This window comes from Pteronotus mesoamericanus, unplaced genomic scaffold (genome assembly GCF_021234165.1).
Source record: "Pteronotus mesoamericanus isolate MK-2021 breed Mesoamerican mustached bat unplaced genomic scaffold, CSHL_Meso_final contig_98, whole genome shotgun sequence".
NCBI lineage: Eukaryota > Metazoa > Chordata > Mammalia > Chiroptera > Mormoopidae > Pteronotus > Pteronotus mesoamericanus.
The window spans coordinates 2,375,886-2,395,382 of record NW_026555295.1 but is presented as its reverse complement, the minus strand read 5'-3'; the positions used below and the strand labels follow the sequence as shown (position 1 = coordinate 2,395,382).

Genomic DNA, 19,497 nt, shown 5'->3' with positions numbered 1-19,497 from the left:
ATATTATAAACACCAATTTATATATAAGAAAACTGCAGCTTAATGATGCCACGTAACATCCAAAGTCACCTGCTGATTAATGGAGAAACCAGGAGTCAAACTCAGGTCTCTCTGAATTGGGTAGAAAAATATAATCCAGGATGAAAAGGAAAAGATGCCAATAGATTACATGGAAATAAGAGGTGAAGATTGTAATTAGAATAATGCATGGGTCCCAGAGAAATTAGGCAGAGGAAGAGGTGTATGAAAAAAGGCAAAGAGAGAAATTTCAGAGTTTGTAGTCTTTGGGGTAAAGCAGCATTTATAGACTGGTAGGGGAAAAGTGTGGCCATTCATATATGTATCGCCTGTGTGGCATGAGGAACTTGGCTAGAATAGTTGGGATACGTGAGGCTAGGGTGTTAGCTGGGTTATCCAGCTTAATGTTGAAGAGCCTCAGGATGATGGCAGAGAATAGGGTGGAGAGGAAAACTGTGAGCCAAGTGGTGAAATTTCTGAGGAATACGATGAGCATTAGCAGATGACCACAGCATAACCTTATGACCCAGATTTCAAAGAGGAATTGAGGAACTAGGGTGTTGGAATAACAGTTTAGAAGTGGCAATGGGGAGTAGTGAGAATGTTGACATTATAGATCTACAGATGCAGGAGAAGGGAAAATCAGTTCATTTGGATTGAGTGGAAAGAGGTAGTTCAGAGAAGGGGTCTCCAAAGTGATTTGGAAGGGGCCTGAGATGTGATATAATAAATTATACTAATGTAGAAGTAGATGCTTAAAGGCAGAATGATTAGCTTAAACTAACACAATAAATTGGCAATGGTAGGTATGGGAGGGACAGTATAGCCCGATGACCAGGAAATAAGCTTTGGGATCAGATGGACCTGGATTTGAATACCAGCTTCATCATTTACTAGCTGTGAGACTTGAGGTATTACCAATTGTCTCAATGGTCTCATCTGTAAAATGAGGTACATATTATCTGCTGTAAAGGATTGCTGTAAGGATTAAATGATGTAGTGAAGTGCTTGCTTTGTGTCTTGTGCCTGGCATAGAAGGTGCTCAACATTTTAACTACTCATGCTAGAAATGAATCAAAGGCCCCCTGACTCAGTCTAGTGCTTTTTTGGGTCATTCCACACTGACCTCATATTCTCTATATTTAGAGGGCAGGCTGTCTTCCCTGGAACTTTCCTACTGGAGTCACGGAAGACTCACACACACTTGTTGGTAGGCTATGAAATCTCTGGCCTGTGGGAGCTCAAAAAATGCTGCAAGTAGCAGAAGCTAGTTTAACCACTTCTATACACATCTGGTCTACATACCAGTCTGCTTCCTGAGATGGACAAAAAGTTTTTTGTTGAGTAAGTTGCTAAAATGGGTACCTGAAGGGACTCTGTCATATATTTCAAGACATCTTCAGAAATAGGAAAGGCTCCATGCTCTCTATACCCCTCCTACATCCATCTGGAATTGTTTAAATGTGAGTAACAAAATAAAAGGAGGACAGCCAGAGATTACCTAGACACAGACAGTTTAGCAACTTGCTTACTTCCTGGCAAACAAGGACTTGTAACCCATTCATTCTCCTCACTATTGGTTTATTTTTTAAAATTAATTTTTATTTAATGCCAACTATTTTTATTGAGAAAGTAATACATGCACAAGGGAAATAATTCCAAAAGTACACATACTTTAAAATTACCTTTCTCTGACTTCAGGCCCCTTGCTTCCGGTCCCTTTCCTAGCTGTCACTACTGTTAACAGTCTCTGGGGTATCCTTTCAGAAATACTCTATGTATGTAATCTTTTATGTGTAAATAAACATAGAAATGTTTATCCTTTTAATAAAACAAATGAAGACATACTGTATGTATTGTTTCATGTCTTGCTTGTTCACTTAACACTACAATTTGAAAACAGTAGTCTTTTCTATTTCTCTTCAATGATTGCATAATAATCCATGGTAAGGCTATAGTACAAATTATTTAGCCTCAATTTCTAGTTTATTTCTTTTTTTCTTAAAAGGTTTTATTTATTTAATTTTAGACAGAGGAGAAGGGAGTGAAAGAAAGAGAGGGAGAGAAACATCAGTGTGTGGTTGCCTCTCATGTACCGCCTATTGGGGACCTGGCCCACAACCCAGGCATGTGCCCTGACTGGGAATCTAGTTTAGTTCTTACATGACTTTTTTTTTTTTTTCTGGCGTTGATAGCAACACAATTCTCCTAGCTATTCTGCTCCAAACCTCAGAGTAATACCCAAAGTCCTCCTTCCCTGTATCTAATAAATCATGCCAATTCTGCTTTTAAATGTATTTTGTATTTGTGCATTCCTTTTTATTTTTATTGCCACTTCTCTGGTATAGGCCTTAAAAGTTTCTATAGCATTTCTCTGTGAATTTTTTATTTCTTCCCGCCTTGCACACATGCTTTCGATCAAATTTTTTAATGCCAAGCTCCTGATTGTGTTGCTCTTCTTAAAAAACTTCAGTGGTAGCCCTGGCTGGTGTGGCTCAGTGGATTGAGTGCCGGCCTGTGAACCAAAAAACTTCGGTGGATTCCCATTTATTGTGTTGTGTAAAAATTCAAGCACTGATTAATAAATGATTTTTAAATTCTAATCTGGGGACCACAATGTCCAGATGTAGGATGTTTAGTCTGCATTAAAAACAAGTTTCTAGGTACTTCTGTTATAGTTGGTCATTGGATCAGTGGAGCCATTAGAATAAAATACAATTTTCTCAGCCTGGTATTTCTCTCCAAGGTACTTGTCCAGCACCAGCTCTAACTGCTACTTCTGTACATAGTGCAAATAAATGTCGTGCTCACTTTCTGAGATCTCCTCATACCTTCCAGTCACATCTTTTAAACCTCGTGACCCAGTCTTTGAATCCTTTGCACTCACAGGTGATCTCTGGGCTTGAGTCTCTGAACTGGCTTGCAGCCACATTCTGCCTTGTCTCTCAGCTTGGGTTTCTTTAGCCTTCCCTCTCCGCACCCCCACCTTCCCAGCCTGTAAGACAGCTGTCCACAGAAACCTACTTAGCTCTTCCTTGTTATTCGAACCCGAAAAGCATTTTGAGCTTTGCGGCAAGGGTCTTAGACAAGATTTTGTAGGCTTAGTTAGGGCCACTGCTTGACTAGATCACTGTTGCATATGCATTCGTTCCTTGTTCCTGGCTTGAAGTGAGGCTTTTTACACTTACTCGTGGATTTAATGAATATATGAGCGGAATCTTGCCCAGCATCTCCCAGAGAACTACGAATCCCAGAGGGTATGGCGTGGAACGACGGCGGACGCAGTGACGCAAGGGGGCGTGCCGAGTCCGAGGGAGGGGTCGTCTTGCGGGTGGCTGGAGGCTGGGGAGGCTCTGGAACCTGGGGTGGGAGTGGGAGCGTGAGGTGAGCGGAGCAGCTGAAGGAGGGGACAGGCTGCCGGGCGCCCCAGTCTATGGAGCGGAGTAAGATGGCGGAGGCGGAGAGCCTGGAGACAGCAGCGGAGCACGAGCGGATCCTGCGAGAAATCGAGAGCACCGACACGGCCTGCATCGGGCCCACGCTCAGGTATCCCGGGTGCCGGGGCTACCCACGGGAGGGCACGAGCGGGGCAGGGGGGCCGGCTCCCTCGGGGCCGTGCGTCAGGCCAGCCGCCCGCACGGCCAGCGCGGGCCCCTCCCTTGGAGAGCCGGGCGAGCGACCTCCACCCTAGACGAGGCGGGTCTCCCTCCGCAGCCCCGACGTGGGGTCCTTTCCCGATCGCCGCCCTCCACAGCCCAGTCACCCTGAAGGCAGCTCCTGCTTCCCTCCGGGCTGGGGCAGCTTTCGTTCTTCCTCCGAGGCTAGCCCTGCGCCCGGCAGCTAGAGCGCACCGGACAGATGGTGGTTTTTATCAGATCTTTCCCTGAGGACATCACCCTTCTCCCTCCGACTCCAGCCCCGTCCTGCCCTAAACATAAGCCCTGCTCTTCAGGCAGCATAGAATTTCCCCCGTGTCGTGTTGCTCGGAAATTAAACTCTTGCCTCCTTAAAATCACAACCACTTCTCAGAAATGAGTTCCTGGAAATCCTAGGCCTGGAAGGAAGTTTCCCTCAACCCGTGTCCCTCTCCTGGGAGCGGGTGCTCCCGTAACCCAGGAGGACGACCTCTCCCAAAGGTGCAGCTTTATGGTAGTCTAATTGCCCAGGGCAAGTTATCTCCCTCTCGCCCCTTTTACCATAATTTTGCCCCGACACCTACATTGATTTGGAGATGTCAAAAGATACCCCCACCTACTTCAATTTACTTAACAAAACTTAGGTATCGTTTACTATGTAGTGCAAGACATTGTATCAAGCAATTTACAAATGTAACTTATTCAAACCGCAAAACAATCCTGTTAAGTACTATTCGTTTTTCACCTGAGGCACACAAAGATTAAGTTGCCCGAAGTTACTGAGAAAATAAAGTGGGGGAGATGAGGTTCCTCCTCTGGCAGTCTGGATCCAGAGTCTGTATTCTTCACCTCTGCCGTTCTGCCTCAACTGGGGATTACCATCCACCTGCACTGGTTGTTAATTGCTTACAAAGCCCGATTCCGAACTACCTTTCCCTTTCCTCTCAGTTTACTAGTGCCCTAGAACTCACTCATCTTCATCCTTCCTCTGGTACCTTCTGATCTCCATGTAGCGAACAGATAATTAATTGTCTTACCCACCGTGTACAGTCTTGGTGGCTGCTTCTCTCTTCAAAAAAGAGTTACCTGTATTACTCACTGCTTGTTTTTTCATGGGGAGAGTTGCCTCATGAAAGAGTGAAGGAGGGACAAGCTGAAGGCTTTACTCCACACCTCCACCGGCACAGCTTCCTTCTCCAGGACACATTGTTAGCACAGGTCTCCAAGTGCTATATCCTTGAACATGACAAAGCTTCGCAGTTTGCTAGTCCCTTACTGCCTTATGATCGTGACCATAATGCTCTTCTCTTTATCCATTGTTCTGAGCTTTTTAGTGTAAATGATTCTCATTCATTGTCTTTTATGAAAAACAGGGCTACTTACTAGTATTATGAGTACATTAATAGTTACTAATATTTAGTATTCATAAAACAAGATGTTATTAGTTACTGAGCATGCTGTTTCAGTATTTTACTAAGAAATTTGGCTGCTGAGCTGCAGTTGGCAAGCAAGCAAAGTTCCCACTGGAGCAGTTAGGATTACCAGAGTTTTTAGGAGAAATTCTTTCTCAGACGCCATCATTGTTGTCTTGAGTTAGTTGGCTGTGGTTTTCCATTGCTGTAGTTCTTGGCTTATATGATAAATGACTTTAACTTGGTGCTATCAGTTTAGTTTGTTGTGATTTAGTATGTTAACCTTCCACTGAATAGTAATGCATATTTATAGCAACTGAATTTTGCCCTGTAATTTTCAAGTATCTTGACATAGGAATACGTGCATTATGGTTTGAATACAAGTTACTCATTCTTCCTAAAATTTGCTTCACTGTTGTCACGGAGTTCTCCTGAGTTCTTTTCTCACTGAAAAGTGGGATTTTATGGGGGTAGTTTAATTAAGGATCTTTTGCAGTAAATGGACATGGTAAAAAAAAAAAAAAAAAAAAAGGTAGGTTTGAGAACCCCTGTACTTTCCTATCAGTTCTAGTTGCCTTTCCTCATTCCCTGTACTTTCGGCAGAGAACCCTAAACCTTACTATCCGGCCCAAGATCAAATTACTTGAACATTCTAAAATACAAGTAGTAACCACTGTCTTTGTCTTTGGTCTAGCTTGTCCCTGCCCATATCCATAGCCGATGATCTCACCTTTTTTTTTTTTTTTTTTTTTAAATCCCATTCAGAGACAGCAGCATGCACAGACTTGATGTGTTAGATCCCATGCTTTACCCTGGATGTACTTCCATTATCATAATATCCTGTTTTTCCATCACAGTCATTAACCAGATTTGATTAAAGCAGTAGGCTCTCTTCCCTAACTTTACCCTTGTCTAAATCTCAAATTCTTCTATCCCCCTTCATAGTCTTTCCTCTTTATTCTACCTTTTGAGGCAGCATTTTTAAGAAAGCCAATTCTTAGCTGTTCCCGAGTTAGGTTTTATAACTGAAGAGGAATGCAAGAACAGAGAGTAACAGTAAATTGATAGCAGATATAAGATTAGTATGTCATCCCTAAAATTTTTACTCTTCACAAAAATCTACCTGGCTACATTTGCTTAACCAGACTTTTTCCTTTGCCAACTATTACTTGTGAATCATTACTTTCTTTCTTTCCCTGGTGTACCAAGTTATTCTTCTAGTCTTGTTCCTTTTCGTTTGAGGAGCCACAGTGGCTTGAATTTTTCACTATATAACTGTCCTTATTTTAATTATGGACAGTCATGTAATGTTAGTCAATTCCCACATATCATAAGGGAGTGCTTTCCCTTTTTCACTGTAATTTTGAAAGGCACAAGCATATCACGTATATAGAGGCTGTTGCCTAGCAAATTCTTTTGGGAAGCAGCCATTTCTTTCTTTGCCTTAAAAATTATTTTGTTAGTTGCAAGTCTTGATTTTGCAGATTTGGAAAGAGACCCATATGATATTAGGGGCTGTCTTGTTTTTAAAGTATTAATATTGATTCCAGCTTTGTAGCCCTGATGCCAAAATACAGATTGCAAATCATTGATGCACAATAGCTCCATATTTTCAGTTTTCAAATTCCCTCTCTATCTCTAGTTTTCTCTCATATCACTTACTCAGTAGGTCATTTCCTCTATTTCTCTCGATACTAGCAGGTAACATTCATTTTTAATTGCTGTTTCAGATTTTGTTTTTAAACTTAAAAAATAAATTTATTGAAGTAACATTGGTTAATAACATGATATAAATTTCAGATGTACAACATTATAATTTGATATCTGAACCATATTGTATGCTTATCAGCCAAAGTCTAGTTTCCTTTCATTATCATATAAACTGTTTAATTCAACACTGAAATATAGTACCTTTAAAAGTAGCTTTATTGAGATACAGTTCATATACCATGTAGTTCACCCATTTGAAGTGTACAATTCAGTGGTTTTTAGTGTATTCACAGTTGTGCAAAATAACCATAATGTAATTCTGGAACATTTCCATCACTCCAAGAAGAAACGCCGTACCCGTTGACAGTCACTTTTCATTCTGTGTCTGTCCCCTTCCTCCCCAGGCAGTCGCTGTACTTTCTGTGTTCATGGGTTTGCATATTCTGGACATTTCATAGAAATAGAATCATACAGATCATACAGTGTGTGTTCTTTGTGACCAAGCATAATATTTTCAGGGTTCATTTGTGTGGTAGATTGTATCAATACTTCATTTCCTTTCATTGCTGAATAAGTATTCCATTGTATGGATGTAGCACATTTCATTTATTCATCAGGTGATGGACGTTTGGGTTGTTTCCATTTTGGACCTGTTATGAACTATGCTATGAATAATTTGTGTGCTGGCTTTTTTTGTGGGCATATGTTTTCATTTCTCTGGTTTGTATACCGAGGAGTGGAATTTCTAGGTCATATGGTAACTCTGTGTTTCACATTTTGGGAAACTGTCAAATTGTTTTTCAAAATGTCGGTACCATTTTACATTCTAACCAGCAGTGTATGAAGGTTCCAGTTTCCTCATATGCTTGTCAACAGCTGTTATTATCTTTTTTATTTGAGCCATTCTAGAGGTGATGTTGCATTTCACTGTAGCTTTGGTTTGCATTTCCCTAGTGGCTAAACCTTTCATGTGATTTTTGGAGAAATGTCTATTCAGATCCTTGGCTCAGTTTTTGATTGGGTTATTTGTCTTTTTATTGTTGAGTTGTGAGTGTTCTTTATATGTTCAGTCTCTCACCAAATATGTTATTTGCAAATACTTTTTTCTATTGTGTGAGTTGTCTTTTGTCTTTCGTCTTTTGTTTTTCTTTTACTTTTGTATTTTAATTTTTAATTATATTTTATTGATTACGCTATTGCAGTTGTCTATATTTCCCCTTTTGCCCCTTCTACTCAGCACCCCTCACTCCCTCAGGCAATCCCCACACCTTTGTTCATGTCCATGGGTCTTGCATATAAGTTCTTTGGCCACTCTCTTTCCTATACTGTACTTTACATCCCCTATACTGTAATTTCCATTTCCTATACTGTAATTTACATGACTATTCTGTAACTACCAGTTTGTACTTCGTAATGCCCTCACCTTTTCACCCATTTCCCTAAACCCCCCTCCCACCTGGCAACCATCACAATGCTCTCTGTAACCATTGTTCTGTCTCTGTTCTCCTTGTTTGCTTTTTTAAAAAATTTTATTTTATTTATTTATTTTTAGAGAGGGGGAGGGGAGGAAGAAAGAGAGGGAGAGAAACATCAATGTGTGAGAGACATATCAATCAACTGCCTTTTGCATGCCCCCAACCGGGGATCTGGCCTGCAATGCAGGCATGTGCCTTGACCGGAAACCCAGCTGGTAACCTTCTGGTTTGCAGGCCGGTGCTCAATCTACTGAGCCACACAAGCCAGGGCACTTAGTTTGTTTTTTAGATTCAGTTGTTGATAGACATGTATTTATTGCCATTTTATTCTTCATAGTTTTGATCTTCTTTTTCCTAAATAAGTCCTTTTAACATTTCATATAGTAATGTTTTGGTGATGATGAACTCCTTTAGGTTTTTCTTGTCTGGGAAGCTCTTTATGTGCTCTCTGATTCTAAATGATAGCTCTGCTGGGTAGAGCAATCTTGTACATCCCTGCTTTTTGTGTTTGAATATTTCTTGCCAATCCTTTCTAGCCTGCAAAGTTTCTTTTGAAAAATCAGCTGATAGTTTTATGGGAACTCCTGTGTAGGTAACTGACTGTTTTTCTCTTGCTGCTTTTAAGATTCTCTCTTTATCTTTAACCTTTGGCATATTAATTATGATGTATCTCGGAGTGGACCTTTTTGCATCCATTTTGTTTGGTACTCTCTGTGCTTCCTGGACTTGCATGCCTATTTCCTTCACCCAATTAGGGAAGTTTATTTCATTACTTTTTCAAATAGATTTCCAATTTCTGCTCTTTCTTTTCTCCTTCTGGCACCCCTATGATGCGAATGTTGGACCTCTTGAAGTTGTCCCACAGACTCCTTACGCTATCTTCATTTTTTTGGATTCCTTTCTTCTTGTTGTTCTGATTAAGTTGTTTTTTGCTTCCTTATGTTCCAAATCATTGATTTGATTCTCGGCCTTATTCACTCTACTGTTGTTTTCCTGTAAATTGTTCTTTATTTCAATTAGTGAATCCTTTGTTTTTGACTAGAACTTTTTCATGTTGTTGAGGTCCTCACTAAGTTCCTTGAGCATTCTTGTAACCAATATTTTGAACTCTGCATCTGATAGATTGCTTGTCTCCATTTTGTTTAGCTCTTTTTCTGAAGTTTTGATCTGTTCTTTGATTTGGGCCATGTTTCTTTGTCTCCTCACTTTGGCAGCCTCCCTGTGTTTGTTTCTATATATTAGGCAGAGCTGCTATGGCTCCCTGTCTTTGTAGCCTGGCCTAATGTAGTAGGTGTCCTGTAGGGTCCAGTAGCACAGCCTCCCCTATCACCCAGGCTGGTTACTTGAGGTGTACCCTTCATGTGGGCTGAGTACCCCCTCCTCTTGTAGTTGAGCCTTGATTGTTGTTGGCAGTTCAATGGGAGGGATTTACTCAGGCTAGTCAGCTGCAAGAAGTGGCTGTGACCACTGACCACCAACCTCCACTTTCCGTGGAGGATCAGCTATGCAGGGGTAAGGTGGTGGTGCTCTGATGTGGTCTGTAGTTGTCCTCTGGGTGCACATGTTCTGGGGTTTCCTGACTGGTGCAGGCCACGGTCAGTCCCAACCTATGTTTGCCTGGGACCACCCTTGCATGAGCTACCAATCAATCTGCTGATGGCTGCTACTTGTTCTGGGCTTCGAGGTTCCCAGGAGAGGCCAAACCGTGAACTTAGGTTGGACGCTGCTAGTGCAAGGCCTGGAGCTACTTAGCAAGAAGTATGGGAGCTGGAGGCTTACTGAAGTTGGCTCTGCTTGTTTGGGAAAATTTAGGAAGTCGTGAAACAAGAGCCAAGACCAACTATTCATATGGAAAAGCCACTGCTAACAGCTTAGGTGGGCCTGTAAGCTGGGTGGAGCAGAGCCTCAGTGGATGTCCAGGGCTGGACAAATAGTTTTAGCCAGGTTGATGGAGTCTCAAGTATGGCACTTGCCTGCTGGCTCTGTGGCTCTGGGGGTGGAGGGTTCTGAAAAGGAAAAATGGCCTCTGTCCACCTTTCTGCTGGGTAGAAAGCTGTCCCCCAGCTCTTGCCTTGATGCCAGACACTTCAGTTTCTCCCTGTATGCCACTGGTGCCTTTCAAGCTGCTACCCTGGTGCTGGCACTCAGAAAGAGTGAATCTGATTAAGTCTGTATATAGGTTCTTTAAGAGGAACTGCTTGGACTTCAGAAGTTTCTCCCACTGTCTCAGTCCCTGCTGTTTTTTGCAGCCAGAAGTTATGGGGACTTATCTTCCTGGCATTGAAACCCTAGGCTGGGGGTCCTGGTGTGGGGCTGGGACTCCTTGCTCCCCAGATATCCCTCCCGAAGTTTGATTCACCACACATGAGTGTGGGACCAGCCCCTCACTCCCAGATTTTTATCCATCATGCACGGGTGTGCGGTCAGCCAGATCCACATCTGTGCCCCTCCTACCAGTATGGATGGATGTGGTTTCTTTAATTCCATAGTTGTTGGACTTCCTTCCATTTAACCTTATTTCTGATCGTTCTGAGTGGTGGTTGTTCTATAGTTTAGTTGTAATTTTGATGTGGTTGTGTGAGGAGGTAAGCCATGTTTATTTACTCATGCTTCCATCTTCACTGGAAGTCCTCTTCTTTTTTCTTTCTTGATGGTATCATTTGCTACACAAAAGTTTTTAATTTTGATGTAACTCAGTTTATCTATTTTTAATTTGTTTGCTTGTGTTTTTGGTTTATCCAAGAAGCTTTCACTTAACCCAAGACCATGAAGATTTACTCGTTTGCTTTTTTTAAGAGTTTTATAATTCTGTCTCTTACATTAAGGTTAATGGGTTAAAAACCCATTTTTGAGTTAATTTTTGTATCTATTGGGAGGAAGAGTGTCCACTTTCATTCTTTTATGTGTTGCTGTCCACTTGTTCTAGCACCATTTGTTGAGTACCCTTTATTTTTAGAGAGGGGAAGGGAGGGAGAAGGAGAGGGAGAGTAACATTGATGTGTGAGAGAAACATCCATCTGTCCCAGTGCCCCCTGGCCCTCCGTCCAGGCATGTTCCCTGACTGGGACCGGGAGACCTTTTGGTTGGCAGGAGGGTGCCCAATGCACTGAGCCGCCACACCAGTCGGGGCAAATGCCCTCTTCTTACTCATATATATATTCCTGGTTGATTTATCTTGATCTTTTTATCCTGTAATTTTTATTTCTTATTTATGGTGGAAATGTAATAGTCAAGACCCTGCCATTGTGGTTTATTTGACTTTTGCTATTCATCCTGACTCTTCTCCTTGAGTGTTCTCATCCAGGAAGAAGTTTGCTCTAATGTTTTCAGCTAATGGTTTTCTCTCTTTAGCTCAATTGCTACCTTTCATTTTTGAGGCCCTGTATTATAATAACAATGATGTGATTGCTATATTTGATCTTAGGGAAGCATTTTACTTTAGGGACTGATTGTTGTCTTATCTTACATAATTGTTTTGTGTCATACTACTCAGTCTTACAATTAACATAAAATATATTAACAATAGAATCTTATCTGTTTAATTATTTTCACTGTTAAAACATTATGTCAACATTATAAAATTTTGGAAACTATTAAAAATTATTTATAATCCTATGACACAACTCCTCTTGTTTTGATGCATTTCCTTCTAGACCTTTTCCTTATGTATTTTGTTTTTACAAAGCTGTACTTTCTCACTATTGGTCCATGCTTGAACTTCTTTAATTAATTAATTATTTTTATAAGCAACTTACCACCTCAGAAGGCAATTTTTTCTCATTTATAAAATGGGGATGATACCATTTACGTTGTAGGAACAGTTATGGAAAAAAAAAAAGGAGTCTTGCATTCTTCACAATACCTGCTAAGTAGTAGTCACTCAGGTAATATGAGTCCTCTTCTGCCTTTCGTTTGTTATGTGGCCTTAGGGTATTTCTGTTTTTGGAGTTACCTTAGTTTAGTGGTTCTTGGCACCCCCCCCTTTTTTTTTTTTGCCTGCACTTACATATGTAAGGGATGTAATAATCATCAATAATCAGACCCTGAAAATGCTTGTTTTGGGATAGATTGGAGAATGGAGGGGGAAATAAGAAATAAATTTGAAAAACACCTCATCATTGAGGGGAAAGAAATGATGTCTCATTGCTGATTGCTAACTTTTTTATTAGTAGCATTCTTTTAAAAATAACATTTTTATATTTTGCCCTGGCTGGTGTGGCTCAGTGGATTGAGCACCAGACTGTGAAGCAAAGGGTTACCAGTTTGGTTCCCAGTCAGGACACATGCCAGGGTTGTGGGCCAGGTCCCCAGAGAGGGGCGCGACAAAGGCAACCATACATCTACGTTTCTGCTCCTCTCTTTCTCCCTCCCTTCCCTGCTCTCTAAAAATAAATAAATAAAAAAGTCCTTAAAAATAACATTTTTATATTTTAATTATAAATGCAATATAATGACTTTGAAAAAGGTGAAAGACAGACAATAATAAATTTAATCCTACCATCCCCTCACAATTCTTAGATTTGTATATTTCTTTTTAACTTTTTCATATGTATTTTATTGCACTAGGTATTGGAAGAATATTATCATGTTATATCTTTTTTAGTTAACATGTTATATACAGTTTCATATCTTGTTATATATTTTATAGCTATATCATTAAATTTTTTTATTTATTGACTTGAAAGAGAGAAAGAGAGAGAGAGAGAGAGAGAGAGAGAGAAACAAACATCTATTTGTTCTTCTACTTATTATTGCATTAATTGGTTGCTTCTTGACCAGAGACTGAACTTGCAACTTTGGCATATCCACAACGATGCTCTAACAAACTGAACTACCTAGCTAGGGCTCTAGCTATATCATTTAGTGGCTTCATTCATTCATGAATTAATTTAGTCAATCATTCAACAAATACTCATTAAGCAACTTCTATGTGTTAGATACTCTTCCGGACTCTGGGATACAGCAAGGGACAAAACAGACAACTCCTGCCCTTAGGCACTTTGTATTCTAGTGGCACACTCACAGAATAAACAAACAGATGTAATGTAATGCTATTTAGTGACTAATGTTATATATGATGGAGTATTGTTTTGATTAGGTGGTTAGAAAAAGTTGTTCTGGCAAAGGTTTGAACACAATGAAAGAACAAGCCATATGGTTTTCTGGGAGCAGTCTCTTCTAGACGCAGGGCACAGTGTTAAGGTCCTCAGAAGAAGCATAATGGTGGGAGGCGATGGAAGGAGAGCAGTCAGGGTCCAGATCATTTCAACTACGAAGAGGCTCATTTTATTCCAGCTGTTGTGGGAATGTACAGGAGAGTTTTTAGCAGTGAAGGACCATGATCTTAAGTTATGTTAAACAAGGATAATTCTATCTGCTGTGTGAGAACAGTAAGAGAAGAAACAGGGAAATTGTCCAAGGGATATTTGCAAGTAACAAGATGCAAGAAGATGGTTGTGGCAATAAGGTGTGGAGGAGAAGATGATGAGAAATAGATTTAGAATATATTTTGAAAGTAGAGCCAAAAGATGGATTCTTTATGGGGATTAAAGAATGAGGGAAATTGAGGATGATTCTAAGGGTCTTAGCCTAAATAACTGAGCAAATGGTGTACAATTTATTGGAATAGGAAATAAAGAAGAACTTTATTTTTCTTCATAGCACTTACTACTGCCTGACGTAAGTGATACTTGATTGCCTCCTTCACTAGATGTGTATTCCAGGAGGGGAGGGATTTTGTTTCTTTTGTTTGCTGCTCTATTCTGAGAGCCTAGAGTGCCTGGCATATAGTTGGTGCTCAATAAATATTTGTTAAATGATCAGAAGAATAAAATGAATTATGAACTGTTAATTAACTGGGTTGATTAACTGACTTGCGAATTAACTGTCTTAAAAAATATGACTAGGCATAAAAAATAAAACTGCTGAATATCTTGAGAAACTCAACATATCAGAAATGTTTATTTTTTGTAATTACATATAATTTTATAGTTCTTTCTTTTTGTCAACCCAAAGTATGATCTATGGCCCCTAACCCTGTCATTCTTTTGTATTTTGTGCAGTGTTGTCAAAAGTTTGCAAATTTAAGTATGATAACTCTAGTGATTAAAATGTAATCTAAGTGCTTCTTGTATAAATAAAGCTTAGAATTCTCAAAAAGTTAAAATTGTACATTTGGGAAAAGAGGGTGGAGAGTGTTAGTTCTATTACTATATGGAATAGGAGAATGATTTTTTTGTGGTTTGATAAAGAGAAATTAGGTTTTATTTTAATAATCTCATTGAGTTGTCAAGCAAATTGAAAAAAATGAAAAACTGCGAAAAACCCTCTGTAGCTGATAAGACAGTGCTGATTAGGTTCAACCAGCACTGGGCTCCGTCTCTAATTTTATTTAAGCTAAATAAAAAGTTTTCTTTGAAGCTCTTCCTTTGGAAGGTTATTCTGATGTGTTATGTGATTAATTAAATTCAAACCACAGAAAAATTAGTAGTTACAGAGAGAAATTAAATGGAAGTGTAGCATCTGGCAATTATGCTGATGCTGAATTTCAAGGGTTTGTTATCTGATCAAATATATAATGCTTGTGAAACTGATCTGGAAATCTTACGTAATATACCTTTGAAATGAAATGAACAGGTGGAGAATGGTTGTGGGGCGGAGGGGTTGAGCAAAAAAGAAAAAGAACTCAGGGACACAGACAACAGTATGGTGATTGCCAGGGGAGGGGAGAAGTTGGAGGTAGAAGAGGGTATAAGGGGGATAAATGGTAATGGAAAAAAACATGCAATTAAAGAAAACAAACAAACAAACAAACGTGTTTGCCCTGGCCGGTGTGGCTCAGTTGGTTGGAGCATCATCCTGTAACTGAAACATTGTGGGTTTGATGCCCAGTCAGAGCACATACCTAGGTTGCAGGTTCAATCCCAGGTCTGGGTGCACACAGTCCCAGGTTCTGGTGCATACCGAATGCAACCAATTGCTGTTTCTCTCTTACATTGATGTTTCTCTACCTTCCTCTCTCTCTAAAAGCAAAGGAAAAAATGTCCTTGGGTGAGGATAAAAAAAAAAACTACTAAAAACTGATAGGTAAATTTTCTTTATTTGTTTGGGTGTGAAATATTCCATTTAAAAAAATGGAAAGAAAAGTTATGAATCATAGATCTAATAAATACTTTTTCTTCCATTTCCTGTTTCCTCCTTTTATTAGTTTGTTGTTTATTTTTCCATTGTGTTTTTATGCAAACATCATCATATATAATTTTATTTCCCCCCTTTTTACAAAATAAGTAGTATACTATATACATAGTTTTGTAGCTTAGTTTTTTACTCATTAGTATATTTTGAAAATCAGTATGCAGAGATCCTTGTTCTTTTTTACAGCTGCAGAGTATTCCATTATGTATATATACCATGGTTTACTCAACCAATCCCCTATTTTTTGTGAAGTTGGGTTATTTTCAGTCTTTTCCTGGACATAATAACGCAGCACTTAATAACCTTGAATACTTGTCATTTCCTATTTTATATTTCATACTGTATCTGTAGGATAGATTCTCAGAAGTGGGATTGCTGGTAAATGATGAATGTATCTATAATTTGGTAATTAATCTCTGTAGAGGTGGTGACATTTTGCTCTCCCTGAGCAGTCTGTGAAATTGCTCATTTCTCTTAGCTTTTTCAATAGCATGTGTATTAGTCTTTTGAGTTTTTGCTTGTATGATAAATGATAAATGAGATTTCAATATAATTTTCATTTGTGCTTTTCTTATTATGAGAGCAGCTGAGTATCTCTATATGTAGAAAGGCTTTTTGTATATCTTTGTGTGTGTGTGTGTGTGTGTGTGTGTGTGTGTGTACTGTTCATGTTCTTTGCTGATTTTTCTATAAAGTTGGTATTTTCTTTTTGATTTGGGAGCACCAGCACAGAACCTTTGATAGTTACGCTTTGTTTAAACAAACATATCAGGAGTATACAAATTGAAATGAGTTGTTACTACTAAAACAAAGAAACCATTGTTTTTCAGGCATGAAAGCTTCAAACTTGCCCTTTCATTGTCTTAGTCAAAGGGACATGAATAAACACACATTTTAAAAGAATTTTTAAGAAACAGCAGCAGGCTGTAAAAATTTGAAATCAGAAGTTTTTCTGGGGGTAATGCAGTGATATTATTAGATAATTGTGCCTCATATACAAATAAAAGTCTTAACAAATAAGAGGATTTCAACATTTAAATAGTTTTTTACTTTAAAATATTATGGTATGGCCCTGGCTGGGTAGTTAGTTGGTGAGAGCATTGTCCTGGTATATGCCAAGGTTGCTGGATCCATCTCTAATGAGGGCACATAACGAATCAACCAATGAATGCATAAAATAAGTGTAACAACAAACTGACGTTTCTCTTTCTCCCTCTCCTTAAAATCAATTAAAAAATGTTATGGCATGTATTCTTATGTTTACATAATTTCTAGCATCAACACAATTAGCATATGCATTAGTTGCAAAAAGTTATGATAAGGGCAACTAGTACAGGTTTGGAAACAGTTTAGAATTTAGATGACATTTATGATGTAGTTTAGTTTCTAACATGTATGAATATTAATTAGGTCATTGAAGGTAATAGATATTTTTGTTCTTTATATCATTGAAGTTGTTGATAGTTTGTAGTATTTGCTAATGATATAATAATTGATTTAATTACATACCAAAATCAGGCTTTCAACTAAAAGCAACTGAAGAGATAAAATTAGTAAGTGGTTTATCTATGAAATGTGTGAATCTGAGTTGAGAAGTTGAGCAGTGATGACATTTTCCATTTGCTTTGAGGGAAAAGCAAAAACAGTGGGGGGAGGAGTTAGTGGAAATTGAGTTACACACACACACACACACACACACACACACATCTGAGCTTAAACACTTTGAGACACAGGTGACTAATAGGTCATTTCTTAGAGATGTCTGCTGTTGCTGTGGTAAAGAAGAGCAAAGCCATTTTTGCAATGTAGTAGTATTTGCTGGCTTATTTAGAAAACAAGGAAGACATTACCCAAAGATGAACTGATGTTGTATGGACTTTGTTACAATATTTGAATTAAGGAGAGCTCAGTTACAAATTAAACATCAGTAATGGAATATTTTAATATTTTGGCTATTTTTAAAAAGTAGTTTGTGATGTTGCATATCTGTAAATTATATGTATATTTAACATTTCTAAATGTCTGCAGAATGGTAAATGTTTTCCTTTAAATTGCATGTAACTTAACATTTATGTTTTACACCACGTTTGACTATTTTTTAAAAGATTTTATTTATTTTTAGAGAGGGGGGAAGGGAGGGAGAGAGGAAGAGACACATCAATATGTGGTTCCTCTCGAGCACCTGCTACTGGAGACCTGGCTTGCAACCCAAGCATGTGCCCTGACTGGGAATTGATCATGCAACCCTGTTGTTTGCAGACTGGCACTCAGTTCACTGAGCTGCACCAGCCAGGGCATACATTTTGACTATTTTTTTGAGAGATTAGTTTTGTCTTAATTCTGTTTTTGGGTATTCTCAATCTCCTTTCTCTTATTTTTGTTAATTGACAATTGACTATTTTCTCTTTTCTCTAATTTTCCCCTTGCCTTGTTCTAGAAAGGAATTAGACAGTTTCCAAAAATATATATGATTTTTAAAAAATTCACATAATAGATGTATCAGAGATGGAGTGCAAATTGGGGCAAAGGGAAAACAAAGATAGGAAGGAGTGTATGAAATCAAGAGTGAGAGCAGTTAGAAGATTCACATTTGTGAACAGATTTTTTAGAACATTTACTATGATCCAGAAGAATACCTTTTTGATACACCAGGAAGTATTGGGTCAGAGTGTAATTTCTTAGTGGGGAAGCCAAAACTTAGTGAATTCCAAAAAGGAAAAGACATGCAGGGAACTAGGATGCATAAAAAATTTGTATTTGAAGGCTTGTTCATTTTGTAAAGGTGGGCCATCACTGTGGCTCCAGGCTTTCTGACAACTAGTACAAAAAATAAAAAAGAGACGTGTTCAGTTATTTGAGTTATGGTGACATAAAATTAAAAAGTAGTTACTTAGGAGGAGCACAGCTGTTCTTGGTTCTAAGTAAGACCAGAGAACTGTTTCTCCCATATGTCCTCACAAAGAAGGCCTGTATAATGTAACTTTAATATCCATATAGTAAATGCAGCAATATGTGACAGGCTGTTCCCTATACTGTCCTTTAGTGAAAGCGTATGGCATAACCAAAGCACAATTTAGTAAAAGCAGTTTTGCAGGGAACCAAAGGAATGCAGTTAGTTCTCTGCTGGTCTTGGCTTAATCAAGGCATAGACTTGATAATATCTATCTATAGTGGGAGTTGGAAGGTACATTATTCCTCCCTCCCTTTATTTTTTTTTCTTTTATTTCTTTTTTTGGGAGTCCTATGAATGCTGTGGACACTTTCCTTAGTCAAATGCGTATGTGTACAGTCTCCATGGTTTCTGATCTGAAAGAATGTATGCATTACATATGTGATAGTTATTTCTTCATAAGTGTTACTTTTAATAGTTAAAATTTTTAATAAATAATGAATGTAAGGCCAAAATTGTATTTTTCTGCCTTTTTTCCTGAATGTGTTACATAGTAGGTCGTATGAGCTATATATGCTTTAAAAGTAAACCTGCTGTGAGTAGGATTAGTATCTTTTTATGAAAGTCAAAGAATGTGAATAGGTCACCTCATTCCACCGAAAGAAGTGGAGTGAGGGAGAGCACCCAAGGATTGGGCCAAGATTCCTACCTAGCACTTAAGTAAATGTCATTAAAGCCTCAGTAATTTCATTTGGAACAATCTAAATTTGATGTTGAAACAAAACCCAACCCACACTGGCCATTTAAAAAGTTGCCAACAAGTAAAATAGATGCTTTGCCTTTAGCTATATAATTTAGAATGCACTGGCTGGAAAATGTATATGTTGTTAAGAAGGTTATTTATTTGGAATGTCTGGAAACTTCCTTGTTCTAGATCTTTAATTAAAAAAAAAACCCCTGAGATATGTAACTCTCAAGAGCACAATAATCAGTAAAAGAAGTTTAAGCATGTAGTACATGTTTGCATAATTATAATTTATAACTTTCACATGTTACCCAGTGAAAGAAACATCTGTGAGCAAGAGCTATCACAGTGCAACCAACTAGACTACCTTCCTGTGGTCTGTGGCGATACACAGAGATTGTGACTCTGTGGAAACACC

The 19,497-nt window shown here is 38.7% G+C and overlaps 1 protein-coding gene across 2 annotated transcripts in view; it reads left to right on the top strand.

The window, feature by feature from the left end:
• Positions 1-3,366: 3,366 nt before the first annotated feature.
• Positions 3,367-19,497, top strand: part of EXOC6B (exocyst complex component 6B) — a 566,147-nt gene continuing 550,016 nt past the window's right edge. For both annotated transcript variants that reach the window (XM_054586855.1, XM_054586854.1), the window contains exon 1: positions 3,367-3,564. In XM_054586855.1, coding sequence (XP_054442830.1) covers positions 3,452-3,564 — 113 coding nt within the window. In that variant the 5' untranslated portion in view covers positions 3,367-3,451. The remainder of the gene's footprint in view (positions 3,565-19,497) is intronic.